General features: G+C 45.0%; 2 protein-coding genes across 6 annotated transcripts in view; one reads left to right on the top strand and one right to left on the bottom strand.

Moving 5' to 3' along the window:
• SMURF1 (SMAD specific E3 ubiquitin protein ligase 1) overlaps nucleotides 1–10,458 on the top strand; it is a 44,572-nt gene extending 34,114 nt beyond the window's left edge. For 3 of the 5 annotated variants that reach the window (XM_074597374.1, XM_074597372.1, XM_074597371.1), the window contains 10 exons: nucleotides 152–298; nucleotides 2,171–2,375; nucleotides 2,653–2,756; nucleotides 3,500–3,614; nucleotides 4,647–4,825; nucleotides 5,674–5,811; nucleotides 6,188–6,308; nucleotides 7,868–8,069; nucleotides 9,379–9,463; nucleotides 10,217–10,458. In XM_074597374.1, coding sequence (XP_074453475.1) covers nucleotides 152–298; nucleotides 2,171–2,375; nucleotides 2,653–2,756; nucleotides 3,500–3,614; nucleotides 4,647–4,825; nucleotides 5,674–5,811; nucleotides 6,188–6,308; nucleotides 7,868–8,069; nucleotides 9,379–9,463; nucleotides 10,217–10,316 — 1,396 coding nt within the window. In that variant the 3' untranslated portion in view covers nucleotides 10,317–10,458. The remainder of the gene's footprint in view (nucleotides 1–151; nucleotides 299–2,170; nucleotides 2,376–2,652; nucleotides 2,757–3,499; nucleotides 3,615–4,646; nucleotides 4,826–5,673; nucleotides 5,812–6,187; nucleotides 6,309–7,867; nucleotides 8,070–9,378; nucleotides 9,464–10,216) is intronic. The other 2 variants (XM_074597375.1, XM_074597373.1) reach the window with 1 other exon arrangement.
• A 2,690-nt stretch (nucleotides 10,459–13,148) lies between these two features.
• On the bottom strand, nucleotides 13,149–17,005 carry LOC141747634 (urotensin-2 receptor-like). Its single transcript, XM_074598230.1, is given in 4 exon segments — nucleotides 13,149–13,278; nucleotides 16,200–16,353; nucleotides 16,356–16,724; nucleotides 16,963–17,005. Coding segments are annotated over 4 exon segments (696 nt in total).
• Nucleotides 17,006–17,384: the final 379 nt, after the last annotated feature.

Genomic DNA, 17,384 nt, shown 5'->3' with positions numbered 1-17,384 from the left:
AAAGCATTAAAATAGCTGTTCTGTCCTTCCTAAGACTTCCATAGTCTAGAATCACTGAGCACCAAATTCATTCCCCCCTCTCCCCTGAATGTAAATTGATTTCATCTTAACTTCAGAAGTGCTTTAACATTTTGTTTGCTTTTCTCCTTAGAGACCTTAACAGCGTGAATTGTGATGAACTAGGACCTTTGCCTCCAGGTTGGGAAGTTAGAAGTACAGTTTCGGGAAGAATATATTTTGTAGATCATAACAACAGAACCACACAATTCACAGATCCACGACTACATCACATCATGAAGTAAGAACCTCGCCGGATAAATGATTCATGTCTAGTTTGGGTTCTTAAACCTTTTATTTTTGTCCAATTTTAACTACAGTCTGGGAGTCATGGGGGCTGAAAAGCTGCGTGATAATGATTTGGGGAAGAGATGCAACCGGTGCTGTAGGCAGGGTCCGAGCATTGGTTCTCAGTGCTGGTTTTATCTAACCTTTTCGCACATACTCTTCAAAAGTGTTTTTACTGTGCTGTGCAATCCTCAGGTTTAAGGGAGAGTTTGCTTATTTCGGCACAAAGCTGATCTCTTTAAGCTGGTTTGAGAAAATTGCACCAGGCTATGTTGGAGCGAATATGGAGTTAGGGAAATGCTGGGGCGTGGGGTAGAGGGTCTGCGAGGCGGTTCCTCCGCACTCAGCTCGTGCCTCTCTGCTTCAGCAGTTCTAGCTCTGTGCTGGACCCGCGCTGGCTTTGTGCTCCCGTGAGCTCCAGACAACAGGAATATGAAGCCAGCTGGAGTCTAGTTGTGCACAGCCAGCTCGGGTTTAGCAGGATTTAATAAGCTCAAGCTCTGCATCGTGCAAAGGCAGCTGAACTGTTACAGAACTGACCCTGACCCTGGAAGCAGCCTGGCAGTGCAGCTCATGCCAAGATCAGACTTTTTCCTGGATCCGAGTTGTCTGTGCTTGAAGCCAGCTCTGGAATCTCTATATCAAGAAATCATTGCTCCACCACCCAAATACAGGATAATTGGATAATAAAGGATAAGGATAATTGAATGCACGATACAGAACGCTAACTGTATCCTGGGCTGCATCAAAAGAAGCGTGGCCAGCAGGTCGAGGGAGGTGATTCTGCCCCTCTGCTCTGCTCTGGTGAGACCCCACCTGGAGTACTGCGTCCAGCTCTGGGGCCCCCAACATCAAAGGACGTGGACCTGTTGGAGCGGGTCCAGAGGAGGCCACGAAGATGCTCAGAGGGTTGGGGCACCTCTGCTGTGAGGACAGGCTGAGAGAGGTGGGGGGGTTCAGCCTGGAGAAGAGAAGGCTCCAGGGAGACCATATATCCCCTTCCAGTCCCTAAAGGGGCTACAGGAAAGCTGTGGGGGACTCTGGATCAGGGAAGGGAGTGATAGGACGAGGGGTGATGGTTTTAAACTGAAAGAGGGGAGGTTTAGATTGGATATCAGGAAGAAATGTTTCACGGTGAGGGTGGTGAGCCCCTGGCCCAGGTTGCCCAGAGAAACTGTGGCTGCCCCATCCCTGGAGGTGTTCAAGGCCAGGTTGGACGGGGCTTGGAGAGACCTCTAGTGGGAGGTGTCCCTGCCTAGGGCAGGGGGGTTGGGCTAGGTGACCTTTAAAGGTCCCTTCCAACCCAACTATCCTATGAAGCTGCAACTATTTGGGACAAGTACATCTTTCTCTTAATAACTATAGATGCAGTACTTCTACTGTGTCAAGAATCCCCAGCTTTATTTTGCATGAAGCTGGAATAAAATTCATTGCAGTTGTTAGATAGTTCAATTTATAAAGCTGTTTTTTGTTCCATTGGAGGTGTCTTTTCATGTTATACTCTTGAAAGTTGTCACTACATGGGAGAAATACCACACAAACTTTTTATTAACGGCTCGGTCAGCATTCAGTGATCGTGCTCCACAGCCTTTCACAATGTATTGACATGTGAAAACTGAGCTGAAAATTGCTGAAACTCTTATTATAAATATCTGTATTCCTTATGCTCCTGAATGTAGGGTAATGATGCTATAGAAGTTAGCCAGCTGAATAAACGTATCACTCCAGGTTCCTCTTGGAGAAGCTTAATCAGTTCTTCCATCATTGTTTTACATATTCCTTATTGTTAACGTTCCAGGATAAATATTTTACTTTTCTTTCAAAGCCATCAATGCCAGCTAAAAGAGCCCAGCCAGCAGCCCCTGCCAGCTCCAAATGAGGGGTCACTCGAAGACGGGGAGGAGTTGCCTGCACAAAGATATGAAAGAGACTTGGTACAAAAGTTGAAAGTTCTTAGACATGAGCTCTCTCTTCAGCAACCCCAGGCCGGTCACTGTCGCATTGAGGTATCCAGAGAGGAAATATTTGAGGTATTTGATTGACTTTTTACTACTATTACCAGCTTTTATTGCTCAGTAGTTAAGTAAAACTGATCTTTGATTATAACAACTCTGCTTCATGAAAGAGGTAGTGAAACCCACCGAGTATTAACAGAGCTGTCGTTGGAATTTGCTTTAGATGAGCACTTCAGCAGAATAATGTTTGCTGTAGTTGAGTAACAATCAGTTACTATTACAGTAACGCATCTTCGTAGACTTAATTGTAGGAAGGAAATAAAAAGTCTGATTGTAAAATTACACATATTAGGAATCCTACCGTCAGATAATGAAGATGAGGCCAAAGGACTTGAAAAAGAGGCTTATGGTGAAATTCCGAGGAGAGGAAGGCCTGGATTATGGAGGAGTAGCAAGGTGAGATTTGGGGGCTTGTCTGATACTTTTTAACTGTAAAACTGTCCCGTGACCCGTGCTGTTATCATTCCTTTTCAAATTATCTCTTAATGGTATCTGTTAAGTTGTTTGTGATCGAGTTTATAGCTAGTGGTCGTAGCTTCAGGGTTCATATTATGGTAGATTGGAAAGTGGACGCATGGGGTTTAACAGTTGTCCCACAGCCCCCCTGGTGTCAAAGGCTCATACCAAATGACTTGGTATGCCTTGTATTTGGGAACGTTACTGGAATTAATGCCAGATTGAGGTGTTCCTGTTTCCCCTCTTCCCCATAGGTGCCCTGTTTTCATCACCATTACCCAGTGAGCGTAAAAGGCTTGTTTAGGGGTGGGCTGTTCTCTTACTGGAGAAAGTGCTGATCCCAGCAACAGGTTCCAGTTCGCTAAGTAAAGGTCGTCAGCTCCAATTGTGAGGTCTTTCAAGGAGTGTATAGACTTTGAATTGAATATTGAATTTCACTCTCTGATTGATGTTAGTTCCTTCAGTACTTCTAAACTAAACGAAGTCTGCCGATGAGTGGAGTGAGACACTTTACCGGTTTTTAAGCATAACTTTTTGGTCTGCAAATGGAGGGCAGTACGAGGTGATCTGATTTTGAAACAAGCATTTCATAACTGATGACTAGTCTGATGATTCACAATAATTGTGTTGTCTGAAACTTAAGTGGAAGTGTGTTTTTTTTTTCTCTTCTTTCTTTTTGGCAGAGAATGGTTGTATTTATTGTGCCATGAAATGTTGAATCCCTATTATGGACTCTTCCAGTACTCCACAGATAATATTTACATGCTGCAAATCAATCCAGACTCTTCTATCAATCCTGTAAGTATTAACTTCTGAGGGACGTACCTGCTTTAACAGAGGTCCCCTGCAGTTCTTTGTTGTAGCTGTTCTTCCATGGCAAGAGTGTAAACCGAAGGGTAAAGCAGCATAAGAATGTGTTAATGAGTCTTAGAATCATAGAATTGCCTAGGTTGGAAGGGACCTTTCAGGTCATCTAGTCCAATCATCACCCTAACTCTGACAAGAATACAGTATGAAGCAGAGGGGTTTTGTTCTGAAATTAAAAAACATGAGAGGGGAGGGATCCTTTGATAAGTATGTGATTTCTTTGAGACTCCTCAGTGCTGACTGGGATGCGTGGTGACTCTGAGAAGATACACAGAGGTGAAATTCATCTTCACTGTGAATGCGGGCGGCTGCGTAAGCAGTGTTGAATCCTAAGCAGCGTTCACCCCATGACTGTAGGGGCGTCTATGCCTTGCTTGCCCTTTCTCAATAAGCTACTCTGCTCGCTTTTTTTTCCTCACTGGCAGATTTGTATTGATGCAGAACCTGAAAGCAGCAGCAGTTCTGTATTAGGATAGAGGAATTTTTCCTGACGTGACATTTCCTGACATTTGCTCTGTAAGATGGGGAAGATAGATTGGAAGAATCTCAGCCACAGGACTCGGTTTTCAAAAGTCAGTTTATAAGCAACATGAAAGACGTGAAAAAAACTAGCACATGGCCTGCTTCCTCAAGAGCAAAAGGATTTGGATGGTTAAACAAAGAATAAACTAATTTGTTTGGAATTGTCATATTTTGAATTCTGGGGATTTTCTTTTCCCAAGTTTTGCCCTTTGAGAAGTCTAGAGGACTTGCATGCAATTTAGTAGTCAAGTAATTCACAGAGACTTGAGACATTTAATCATTAAATGCTTCTGTTGTTGGTTTTGTTATGAGGAAAAATGGTGGCTCCTCTTGCCCAGAGGGTTGCAGATAACTTGCGCTGAACATACAACTGATGGCGCAGATATAACCACAAGATGTCAGTGTCTTCCCACGGCCTGATTTTCTCTCCTTTCCCTGCAGGACCATTTGTCTTATTTCCATTTTGTTGGTCGGATAATGGGTTTGGCTGTGTTCCATGGACACTATATCAACGGGGGTTTCACGGTTCCCTTTTACAAACAGCTTCTGGGGAAGCCCATTCAGCTCTCCGATCTGGAATCTGTTGACCCAGAATTACACAAAAGTTTAGTCTGGATCTTGTAAGTACTGTATCTATCACTTGTCTCGTGTAGAGAAGATGGGGTAGAGTATGTTGGCAATAGTGAGATAACACTTCACAGAACATCTTTGCAAAAATCTTGTAATGGTGGAGATCTGTACAAAATTATGAAACTACTGTTACTATGTCAAAAAGCTCAAGGTACTCGAGGAAGAGTTCTCGTTGCATACTCTGTGGCAGCTCTCCTTACAGCAGAATAGACACTAAATCACTAACCGTTGGATGGGTAGAATATCACGGTATCAAAATCCAGACTCAGGACAGAGTACAGCCTCCTTCAAAAGAAAACCGACTTTGATTGAAACGGAAATAAATGGAAGTAATTTGGCCTTCTGCATGCTTACAGTTCAGAACAAAATCCAGCATTCAGTGTAGCTTTGGGGCTCTTCAGCACTGCTTTCCACTATCTCAATTTCTTTTCGTAAATGCTGTTTTAAATTTTGTATTTAAAGTTACTGATGTTGTTTAATTTCACTGCGTGTGATGTCTTCCGTGCTTCACACTGATACATGACAGCAGATCAGATTATTCCTGTGTATATATGTGTGTGTGTGTGGTTTTGTGTTATATAGGGGTTTATTAATTATCCTGAGTACTACTAGAATTAGATGGATGACTCATATCTGATCAGGCTCTTCAACATGCACTAAGCTATATAGAAATTGGTGATGGTGGCGATATTCCTCTATGCTGTGAAGTGCAGATGGCTAGTTACTAGGTTTATCCTGAAGACTAATTAGTGTTCAAATAACAAACTGTCAGCCTCACCAATGAGAGTTAGCAAAATATCAAAAGTACGAGGTTTACCCTCTGTCTTTCCCTTGCCAGAGAGAACGATATCACCCCAGTTCTGGACCATACATTTTGTGTGGAACACAATGCTTTTGGGCGGATTTTACAGCACGAACTCAAACCAAATGGCAGGAATATTCCAGTGACAGAAGAGAACAAGAAAGAATATGTCAGGTATTGCAGAGCAAAAATATGTCCTGTAAACGTAGTGGAAAGAAAGTACTAAACAGAGGATGTTTTTAATATAGTGAAACTAATGAAATAAGTATTTTGGGGGGAAATACTGAGTCGTAAATGACCTGAGTGTTTTCACACAATGTGCCGTTGTAAGACCTGGGAAGATGAAGCTGTGAATTGTACTTCGGTTTTTCTGTTGATGGTGCAATAGTTAATTGTTGAGGGAAAAAGAAACCGATAAGCACTTCTTTCATAATACAAAATGTGTGTGTTAAAACAAGCTCCTCTGTACAACCAGCGTTTTCCAGCTCTGCTATAAAAAGCCCAGTCCTGTCTAGCTCATCATCCCTGACTTTTTCTTTCCACCCCCCAGGTTGTATGTAAACTGGCGGTTTATGAGAGGAATAGAGGCACAGTTCCTGGCTCTGCAGAAAGGTTTTAATGAACTTATTCCCCAGCATCTCCTTAAGCCTTTTGACCAGAAGGAACTTGAGGTATCTTTTATCCACATGAAATATTGTTTTATAATTTGTTTGATCCACAATCAAGAACTGATTTAAAAAAAAACAAAAAAACAAACAAAAAAAAAACCAAAAAACAAACCACACAAGAAAACAGGCAAACAAAAAACACTCCCACAAAACTTATTCCAATTTACATACCAGAAAGCTGTGTATTTGCTTAACCAAACCCTTTTTGGTTTATTCTAGACATTCTTTGGATTGACATTATTGAGAGGGCTACTTAAACAGGGAAAGACAAATACAGCATGTCGTTTAACGGAGGACTAATGCTCAAAGCAGGTGGTCTGGGCAGGGAGAGGGCACTGCAGGTGTGAGGAACTGTTGGCAAGACCTGACGTGTTTATCTACCCCAGAACTTTTCTTCAGTAACCATTTCCACGCCTGGCTGTTTCTATATGCACATTGGGCATGGTTTGTAGGAGCTAAAATAGGAGCGTAGAGCACATAGAAAAGAAATGAATGTCTTCTCGTTTAGTCCTGAGGTGCAGAATGCTACCTCTTAAAATAATTCCTGTTATAGCAATTTTTCCTCTGTTTTCACCTTTTTAAAAGAATAAGGCAACCTGTGGAATATCGACCGTTTGTGGTATTGGAAGCACTGGCTTTGTGGTAGCCGTTCGTGCATAGCGATTAATCCCATGAAGTTACTGCATTCCATTTGCGAGCTGCCTGAAAAGGCAGATTAAAAATCCATTAAATATTCCAATACTCTCTGCGTCACAACAGTCACAACTGCCCTAATAATGTAAATGGGTGTAAGCGGCTGCTGTCTTGGTGGCACAAAAAGACAGCTGCTACATGGTAGCTCCTCATGTGATCCTCAGTATGGAATATTATGGGAAATTTAGAATATGACGCACATTTTGTTTTGAGGGATGAAGTCTTCTCTGTGCCATTTATTTGTCGTTGCCAGGGGAGGTGGTTAGATTCATGGCCAGCAGCGACTTCCTTTTACAGTGTTTTGCAACCTGGTGTCATCTGGAAAAAAGATTGAAGTAATATGTCTGGTCTGTGTCAGAGCCTCACACAAACGGCATCAGAAAACAGATGCAAAGTTTCTGTAGTTTGTTGTGGAATAACAAACCGACTGGGATGTTACCATAAACCGAGCAGGATTCTGTCCTAGTTGGTATTGGCCCCTCTAGGACAAACCTGCATCGGGACAGTGATGCTGTGTAGCGCCGTAGATGTCATGTCGTCTTCCAAGACTGTGCTGTGCCCTCATAAAGACGTACTGTACTTCTCAGGTAGGATAGATTTAACAAAACAGGTCTTGAATGGGCTTCTGACTCTCGTTTCTTGTGAAAATTCTGACTCTGGTAAGCGTACTCCTTGGCCAGTTTCCCTGCAGTTTAACTGGAGAGATTCGCTGCCTGTTCCAAACTGGTTTGGAGCGTTTACCGTGCACCAAAAAGGTGGTTCAAGCGCGTAAAGAATGCTAGGCTTTGTGAAATGGTTGGATTTATGTTTTTATAGCTGCAAACTTGAAATTATTCTGAATGTTAAAGCATTTTCTAATCCCTTAACAGCTAATCATAGGAGGCCTGGATAAGATAGACCTGAATGACTGGAAGTCAAACACGCGTCTAAAGCACTGCATGGCAGACAGCAATATTGTGAAGTGGTTCTGGCAAGCGGTGGAAACATTTGATGAAGAAAGAAGGGCAAGGCTGCTGCAGTTCGTGACGGGTTCGACGCGTGTCCCGCTTCAAGGTTTCAAGGCTTTACAAGGTGACTGATGTGGAGGACGAGTTAATCTGTGGGGTGGGAGAAAGAGATAAAAATCGCGTGGTATTTACTAGCCCCTTGTCAGATATCAGCTTATTACTGGATAACTCAAGCACTTAACAAACTTTTTGTCCCAAGAGCAGTTTTACATTTGTCAGCAGCTCTGCTGACGGCGAGCACTTTAGCCGTTGCTGATAGTGATACAAGCTGGTAAATCTGTCATCGTGTAGCACTTTGGTGTCAATATTAGCTTATCAGTCCCCTACAACTCTGTGGACTGATGTTAAAACCATTGCGTGCACCTGATGATAGAGCTGACTGAACAACTTTTTCACGTGAAAATCGTATTCCCTTCGTTGTTCGGCAACAAACCGTTAGACTTTAAAAATAAAATTCAGATTTTGTCATCAGAAAAGGCAGCAGCGTCCTAGGCTGTCGTCGTGGTTTAACCCCGGCTGGCAACTAGGACCACGCAGCTGTTCGTTCACCCAGTAGACTACGGAGAAAAGGGAGAAAAAGGAAAAAAAATCCTTGTGGGTTGAGATAAAGGCAGTTTAATAGAACAGTAACAGAAGAATTAATAATAATAATGGTAAAAGAATATACAAAAGAAGTGATGCAATACAATTACTCACCACCCGAGGATCGGTTGCCCAGCCCATCCCGAGCAGTGATTCCTGATCCCTGCCCTCAGCCAACCCCCATTTATACACTGAGCATGACGCCGATGGTATGGAATATTCCTTTGGCAGCTTGTCCTGTCGATGCTCCCTCTCAGCTTCTATCAGAAGCTGAAAAAGTCTTTGACTTAAGCTAAGCATTACTTAACAACAACTAAAACCATATGTGTTATCAACATTATTTTTGTACTAAATCCAAAACACAGCAACTACTGGGAGGAAAATTAACTCTATCCCAGCTGAAACCAGGGCAGTTGGTGTGATTCTCATGGTAAAGTTCCGTCTGTTGGCTGACAGTTAACTGATGTTCAAAGTAAAATATATAGTTCTCTCTTACAAGGAAAATCTTTTTGCACTTAAGTCTTTTCATTTTTGAAAGTGCAACATTGTTAATGTAAAATTTAGCAGCTTTCCAAAATACTCGTCTGCAAATTAATTGTCATGAACAGCCCTGTCACTTCTGCCATCCCTTCATCAGCTGCAAATCTGATCTGCAGATTTAGCCTATGACACACTTGTATTTGCAGCTGGAACGGGGATTTTTTTCTCTCTTGCCTTTTTATAAGTAGCCGAATCTGTGTGCACGAATGATGTTTTGTTGAAGTGCATTAACTAGAATGTCTGTCTGTAAGGTTCTACAGGCGCTGCAGGACCCAGACTGTTTACCATCCATTTAATAGATGCAAACACAGACAACCTTCCAAAAGCCCACACTTGGTAAGATGAAAACATTCCGCGTTGTCAGTGCTCGCTTTCCCTTTGTCTTGCTTTAAAGGCGTCATCTCTGTTGGTCCCAGCTATGGATAAGGCATGTGATATGCACAGGTGAATCCACGTGTGCTCCGCTGGCTTGGAAATATCCATACTCTGCAGCCAGCAAAATAATCGACTTCTCTTCGTACAGCTACGTTTGCCTTCTGCACTAGCTGTGGTTTCCGTTTATCCCGGAGTTGATTATTCTGGATAGTGAGATATTTGTAAGTTTATTTCTACATGTTCAGCAAAAGTATTCGCTGAGAAATTACTCACAGCGGTGAGTCCTCGTCCAGGGTTACGGAGAACGGTCGTCCGATGTAAAAGGTAGGAAGAGTGTGCTGTTGGTAGGGCGCAGCACAGAGCTGAGCTCTCGTACGGAAGTCTCCCTCTGCCAGAGGCAGGAAATCACTTCAGCAGGGGCGCAGATTGTCTGCAGGCAGAGCGGGGAGCCCGCCCGTCTGAGGGCTTGCTTTACTTCCAAGTCTCCCGCATCTGCCACCTGCCTCCTCCTCCCCAATACTACCCTATTAAGTTGTGCATTCCTGCTGCAGAAGCACGCTTGGGTTTTATCCTGTCTCCTTTGGCCACCAAAGTGGCTGAGGTTTTCTTTGATTTGCGCAAATTCTATCTATACGTAGCTGATCTAGATTATTTTTTTTCCCCAATAAATATTTGAGATGCGTACTCTGCAATGTGTTATTATTTTATCTCTAGCTTTAACCGGATTGACATTCCGCCTTATGAGTCATACGAGAAGCTTTATGAGAAGCTGTTGACAGCTGTGGAAGAGACATGTGGGTTTGCTGTGGAGTGAAAAAGCAACCAAAGGAAACAGATGCTAGCTCATGGACCACCAAATCAAAAGCTAGAAGAGGCTTGCTGCGAACTTCCTGCTAAGCTGTCTGAAGCATCCGAACTCTAGACAACTTAGAGATGGGGCTGTTTCCCTTCCGCCGCTGGTGGATGAGGGTGGGGGTAGGGGCTTTTGTTGGTGGTCTCCAACTCTATTTTCTCCCCTTTGTTACAATAACCCCTTCCCTCTTCTTCCATCCCCCTCCCCATAAAATGAAATACAGCCAAGTTCGGCATTTGGCTTTGGTTACACGGGATATTCTGCTAGATTTGTAACACATATTGTGATAGGGTCAGTGACTTGTGGGGTTTTTTTTAATAGGAGAATCAAAGTGTAATTAAGAATGAGCTTAATTTGCTGAGGACTTGCAGCTGGTAGGTGTACCTGGTTAGTTTGTCTTAAATCAAGCTTGAGCCCTTGTAGAGTCTGGCGGGTGCAGAGTGTCTGACTGGCACCACAATTTGCATTGCACATTTTAAAACACTTGTTTAATAAGTCAACTTCTAGCAGAAAATACCTCCATATGAACATTTAACTGAAAGGTAAAGAAATCCAAGTTCTGCCTTAGCAGGAAGCTCCCAGTGGAAGCTGTGGCTCACCTTGAGAAAAGTGAAGGAATCTGGGACAGCTTAAATGGTATTGTGTGATTTCTTTTTGGTTGTCCTGGCTGAAATCTAATTGTCTTGCACACGAGAACAATTATTTCCTCCTGCAGAATTACTTTCCATAGTTCGTTCAGATGTAAGTACCTCGCGGAGAAGCCTTGTAAGGAGGAGACAGAGGATAAGAACCTCTTCAATCCCAAAGCTGTGATTTCTGTGCCACTGTTTTACCCGAGATGTGTTTGTGTGACTTCAAATTCTGAGACCCACATGGAAATCGCTGAAAGCCAAGTGAACAGAGCGGACTTCTGTTCGGCAGGTTTTGGCCTTGGGAAAGGTTTATTTGGAGGTTGAGGTAAAAGGGTAACTATACAGTGAGTACATTTTAAATGTTATGAAAAGCTATTGAAAGAATTTATGACTTCGGTTCTGTAGGGATAAAAATTTCTCCAGAGAGCCATATAAGGCTATTTTTTCCAATATCTGAAACTAATATTAAAAGGTTTGCTCTCTAACACATTGCTAAAACAGCTTCCCAGGGGAAACAAAAGCAAATCAAATACCTGAATCACTAACATTTTCTTCCAGTTTGCACACCAAGATGAGACAGTATTTTAACAAATAACATGGCTTCAGAAAGACCCAGTTGTCTGTCAAACGTGTCTAAACTTAAGTAAAGCAGACTTGCCTGTATGGGATTTTTTTTCTTTGGCAAGCCTGATTTTTAGAGATTCATTACTGAAACACTTAACAGATGTTATGCTTATGGAATAGTGCATTGAAATTCAGCTGTGGGTAAGAGATCGTTCTTAGAAGATGTCTACTGGAATACTTCTATTTTGTCTTTTTTTAATTGACTTTGATAATAGCTTTAAACTGTGATAGGACAGAAAGTAGACACTTGTCAAAACCCTGGCATCTTTCTCTGTTTTGTTTTTTTTTGTGGGATATCTTTTTTTTTTTTCCCTCCATTGACCATAACTCTTGTGATTTGTTGTTGGGAGTAAGGATTGCGTTGGAGGTGTAAAATCGTACCGTGTTGTGAGATTTGCACGGGGTGGCTAACGATGCTCGTCCTCCAAGACTGTACAGGAGAGGCATGTTCAGACCCACGTTCTCTAGGAATCTTTCGGCACTTGGGGACCAGTTTCTGCAGTACTGGTTGTTGGGATGTAAATGAAACTATGTGACTCTTTTTTTTTTTTCTTTTTTTTTTTTTTTTTTTTTTTGGAGAAAAGAGAGGAAATGCAACAGTCTGCAGAGAAGCACCTGTACAGTCTTGGGCTGAGCAGAATCCCCACAGCCCTGGCTTTTCGAAATGCCTGTGAAATCGTACCTGTTCATAGAGTGTATTTAATCCTTTCAGTACGTTTGAATGTGCAATAAACCAGTCAGATAGGGAGAAAAAAAAAAACCCACCACAAAATGGATTATTGCCCAAAAGCTTTGCATGCAGTCTCATGTGGATTTTTCACTAAAAGAGTTTAAAAAAAGAGATACTAAAGCCCACTGCTACCAAAAATCCTATCCCGCAAGCTCTACGTGCAGCACAAGTGGCTCAGTAAAAACCAAGCGAGATGAAGGCGAAGGCCCTTGATTTGGAGATCTATAGGTCAAGTAGCTTTATGTCAACGGTGCAGTTGACATAGAATGATAGTTCCTAATGTCTTTGCTAGGTCAGTGTTTTATTGGATGCACAACATAAGAATAGGCAAGGATTGTTGTTTTGAAAAGTCCGTCTGTCTTTTGCTGTATTTAAAAGCCCTTGTCAAGGTACCTCCTCCATGCTGACAGTAACGAGAACAGGGCACTGTCTTTTTGATTATTTCAGTTCTCTTCTAAACAGCTTCACCACCTCTCCCATCGTGTTGTCTTTGCGATTTTGTGCCACTTCGGTGACGATGAAGACATTTTTTTTGTATCGTTCTGTACATGCATTTGAGGCAGGCCTTAAAGCTGGTTGGATGGATGGAGGAAAATAAAGAACTGAGGCAGAATGGGTTTAAAGCAACGGCTTGTTCTTCCTCTGGTGGGTTCCAAGGCCAGGGAAGGATGAAATGCCGACAAGAGTTCGCGTGGCTTGAGCCGTGGAGTCTCTGAGGGCTCGGGAGCTGCTCGGAAAACCTCAGCTGTCTGAATTCGTGTGTTCGTTCCCACTCGGTCTGCCAGCACTTGAACTGGTTGTTACTTCTCAAACTTGCCCAAAGAATAACATGGAGTCTGGTGTTCGTTTCGTCATTTCGTGTTCCACCTTGTACGCGGATACTCTTGGATCTGACCCGAAGGAAATACAAGGTACAGTGTGTCTTTTTGTTCCTGTCCTAAAAGCAAACCTAAAAGCTGGTCCATTGGCACAGCCCTTCAGTGCTTGCCCTGATACTGCTCATCAGCCTATACTCTATGCTCAGGGATGTAGGAAACCACCACTTTGCTCGTGTTTTAAATCGGGAAGAAACGAGACTGTTTTATGAATGTTAGCGTTAACTTGGGCATTAAATGTTAGAGGAGACCCTGCTTCGGAAAAGGCTGCTCGAAGCTCCAGACGGTGAAATCAGCGTTTGCTCAGCGGTATGTACGTAGTTCAAGTCGAGGTGGTTGTGAAATCCAACAGATTTTGTAAATTAGTGATCCAGCCACCGGGGCCCTCTGGAGCCGGTGCCCAGGTTCAGGGCCGCGTGGCACAGCAAGTTCCCAGAAACACAGTATGGATCTGGTTTTAATTTGTTAATTTTTTTGTTCCTCAACCACTTTATAATGTATTTTTTTAATTTATTATTTTGTAATGTCATGTTTTAAGTATTGCTGCTATCCTTGTTATTCTTCCCACTGTTTTTATTGCAGATTTATTTTGTGAAAGTTGTACACTAATGTTTCATTTTATGTCTAAATCAAAGTATTTAAAGAAATACTAGTTCTATTTAATGTGGTTATGGAACCAGCTGGAATAAACAGTGATTGTATAGTAGGCTGGACCCAGGAGGTCATGTTCATTTTTGTTACATATGCAATAAACTCACAACTTTAAACTCTTGGTGTCTGCTATTTTGTTTATTAAAACATTTATGGAAGGCACGGGAAAATTGATGGGCTCGTAATCGGAGCGTGGTAGTGCTGCGCTTAGCGTAGCTGGAGGTGGGGGTGGAGGATACAGGCAGGGCGCTGATGGCAGCAACCAAAAACAGGATCGCTCTGATGGAAGATGATGTAGCATTACACAATAGTAAGATTTTAAGAAAAATCCAGTTTGTTTGACAGAGGCAGAGCGGCGCGTGGCGAAGCCGTCCTGCTGTTGGCGCTGCTCTCGGCGATCGAGCTTTGCTCCCAGGAGCGGCTCAGGCTGCCCCTCTGCGGGGGGCTGGGGTTGTGGGGGCTGACTCAGGGGACGAGGTCTGGAAATGCAGCTGATGTAACGGATTTATACGGGCTGCCCAGGTAAGGCTTCCTTTCCAGGTAGAACGCTTTGTTTCATTCATTCTTTAACTGATTCATTACCAGCTTGTATCTTTTTCCCTTCTTACCTTATTATTTGCCCTGGTTTTTATCCAAAACCTCAGTTTTCGGGAAAGAAATTATAACACATACCCCCCCCTTAATTACAGTCGGAGAAAGATTCGGTAATGCTGATGAATCTCTGCTTTCCTGGTTGGGTGTTGTTTGGGGTTTTTTTTCCTAATTAGCAGTGTTTTGCAAGTGGAGAAAGACGGACGGGAGTCTGAGGCCGGTGCCGGCGGGGATCACTCGGTGCTCAGCATCGGTGCGCGCTGCAGCAGAGCCTTCCCGCTCTGAAAGCTGGGATTTCTTTAATCTTGTTGGTTTTTTTTTAAAAAAAAAAGGAGGGATAATTCAATAATGTTTTTTATTCTTTGGATAACTTCCCAATGCGATTGAATGCACTAAGACGCAAGGAGCAAACCAGCGGAGCTGGGTTCGCCCACCCCCTCGTTTCAGCCGGCAGCAGGGGCTGGATGGCTTCTGCTGGAGGGTTTGGAGCAAGGAATGCCGTCAGTCCTTCCGTGCTCTGCCAAACGCTGGTCCTTTGCGTTTCCTCTAATAAATACTTCTTGGGAAGCGTTCCTGATGGCTGGTATCCCGTTGGTGTGCAGATGTAGCTAAGAGAGACAGAGGGTTCCTGCAGCCCGCTCCGGTGCCTTCGGTGCGCTGTAGAGGGGCTGCTGCAGGACTTCTGTTTGAAGACCTGATAAAAAGAATTAATATTTCTCTCGAGAAGTCTTGCAGAACTCAAGACTGTCTCTTCGATGGGAGCTTGGCGTACCAATTACATTCCTCAAGTTAAAATTTCCGGTCTCCTCCTCTTGCCGCAGGACGTACAAAGCGCGCGGTGAGCAGGAGCCACCGGTCTCGCGGTGGCGATTTCTCTTCTGGTTTCTGCTGCTGCCCCGGTGTCCCCGTGGCTGCCCGCCTGGGGAAAGGCGGCCGCTGCCCACCGCCCTCCGCTTTAAAAAAGCACGGCAGCACGGGTTTTAATTCGCAAGAAAACCTCTTGCTATCTTCTGTTGGTGCCTTACAGCCTGATGCCTGGCTAAAACCCTCCCTCTCGCTTCGCTTTTCAGCCTTTCTTCCCGTGTGGCTTAGGGTGAAACCAAAACCCCCATAAATAATTACAGATTAAATAAATCAGGGGCGGGAGGCGGGGGATGGAGGGCAGGAGGGGAGGATGCTGCCTCTCTTTCTGATCGTGCTAATTTGAAACAAGATCAGAATGGGATTAGAAATGTATAGAACCCCTTCCTGCAATCTCTCATCTACCTGCTGGATGGACGGTGCAAACAACACGCACCCCCCCCCCCCCCGGTCCTGCGGACCCTCTCCCAGCCTTGGCCGTGGGATTATTTTATTGCTTGGAGAATAAACGCCCCTGACGTGGGACCAGGATGCCGCTGTGTTACACAGACGTGCAATAAAAGAAAATCCGCTCGGAGAGCTCGTGGCTGGACCTAAGATGACGGGAAGGAGTTCGGGCGCCAGCAGGTTGAGAGGGACAGATGTTTTTCTTGCACCACAACCTGGTTTTTATGGCCTGCAGAAGAGGAAGGATTGCTTCAGGGGCGGGAGCGTCGTGCTGAGTTTGCTGATCTCCATCCCAGACCCAGAAGGGGCTGGCACCCGGAGCGGAGGTCAGGCTGCGGCTGGAAACCATATGGGCTGAGCCACAGCGGTCGCCGTGCAGGGAGCGGGGAGAGGAATGTTCCTGGAGAGCCAGGGAGACCCTGCCACAACACACTTGGTCACCCCATTGCGGTGGCTGGTGTGCAGGTCGACGAGGATCATGGCGGACGGGGCGAGGAGGAAGGCCACCAGCCACACCAGGCAGGTGACCGCCCACTGGTGGTCCCTTGACCTGCACAGGGTGTCCAGAGGCCTGATGACGGCCACAGATTGGTGCTCGTGATGGTGAGGATGAAGATGCTGGTATGCATGGTGAGGAGGTTGAGGCTGAAGAGGAACCTGCAGCCCCGGTCTCCCAAGTACCAGTCCTGCATGAAGTATGTGCAGACCACGAAGGGGACGGCGGGTAAGTACAGAAGATTGGCTGGGGCCAAGGTGACGAGGTACATGGAGATGGGGCACCTTGTGGAGATGGTGACGACCACCAGTGTGTAGATGTTTCCTACCAGCCCAACCACGCACATGGTGGCCAGGGTGCAGCCGAGGAAGGAGGTGACCAAGAGGTCGCTGGTGCTTTCTGCAGAGATGTCGGGCTGGGTGGTGACATTTCTGGGAGGGCAGGGCACCAAGACACACGTGGCTCAGCTCCATCCTCCCTCGCCGAGAGCTGCTCCGGGGAGATCTGTTAGAGGAAACCCCGACCTGCAGGAGCGGGAGCTGCCGGCTGAGCTGTCCCGGCGCTGGGCTGGCAGTGGGACAGGGTGGCATCAGCATCGTCATCAGCTCTCTGCTCCCTGGAAAAGCCATTTTCCTTCCCCACGCACAGCAAGGGGGGGGACCAGCCTCAGTGGAGGTGGGATTTGTCCCTCTGTCCCCACCAGCCCTTCCCGCTGTCCCGGGCACCTGCCCCGCTCCGTCCATAACGTGTATTGCTGCAGACCGATCATTTTCTATGACATTTGTTTTTAATTACTATTCTTTTTTTTTTATTTTTCTCCATCTCCTGGGTCTCTCCAGGTTGACCTCGGAGGCTTCACGGGAGCGGGACGTGGCCCAGCCTTGCCCTCTCCAGGGGGCTCAGCTCCCCGTAACCAGGTATCAAAGGAGAAATTAATGTAATCAAAAATTCACTGTGGTGTCTTGTCCCCAGAGCTGCTCTGTCCCGGGGCCAGGAGTGGGGGGGGTTGAGTGTTGCTGGATTTTAGGGGGCTTTTGGGACGGGAACCAGCCCCCGCCGATCCGGTGCTGGGAGGGACGCAGCTCAAGGGTCCCAGGGAGGCGAGAAGAAGAGTCCATGGAC

This window comes from Larus michahellis, chromosome 8 (genome assembly GCF_964199755.1).
Source record: "Larus michahellis chromosome 8, bLarMic1.1, whole genome shotgun sequence".
Taxonomy (NCBI): Eukaryota; Metazoa; Chordata; class Aves; order Charadriiformes; family Laridae; genus Larus; species Larus michahellis.
This window is presented reverse-complemented; position numbering and strand designations above follow the sequence as displayed.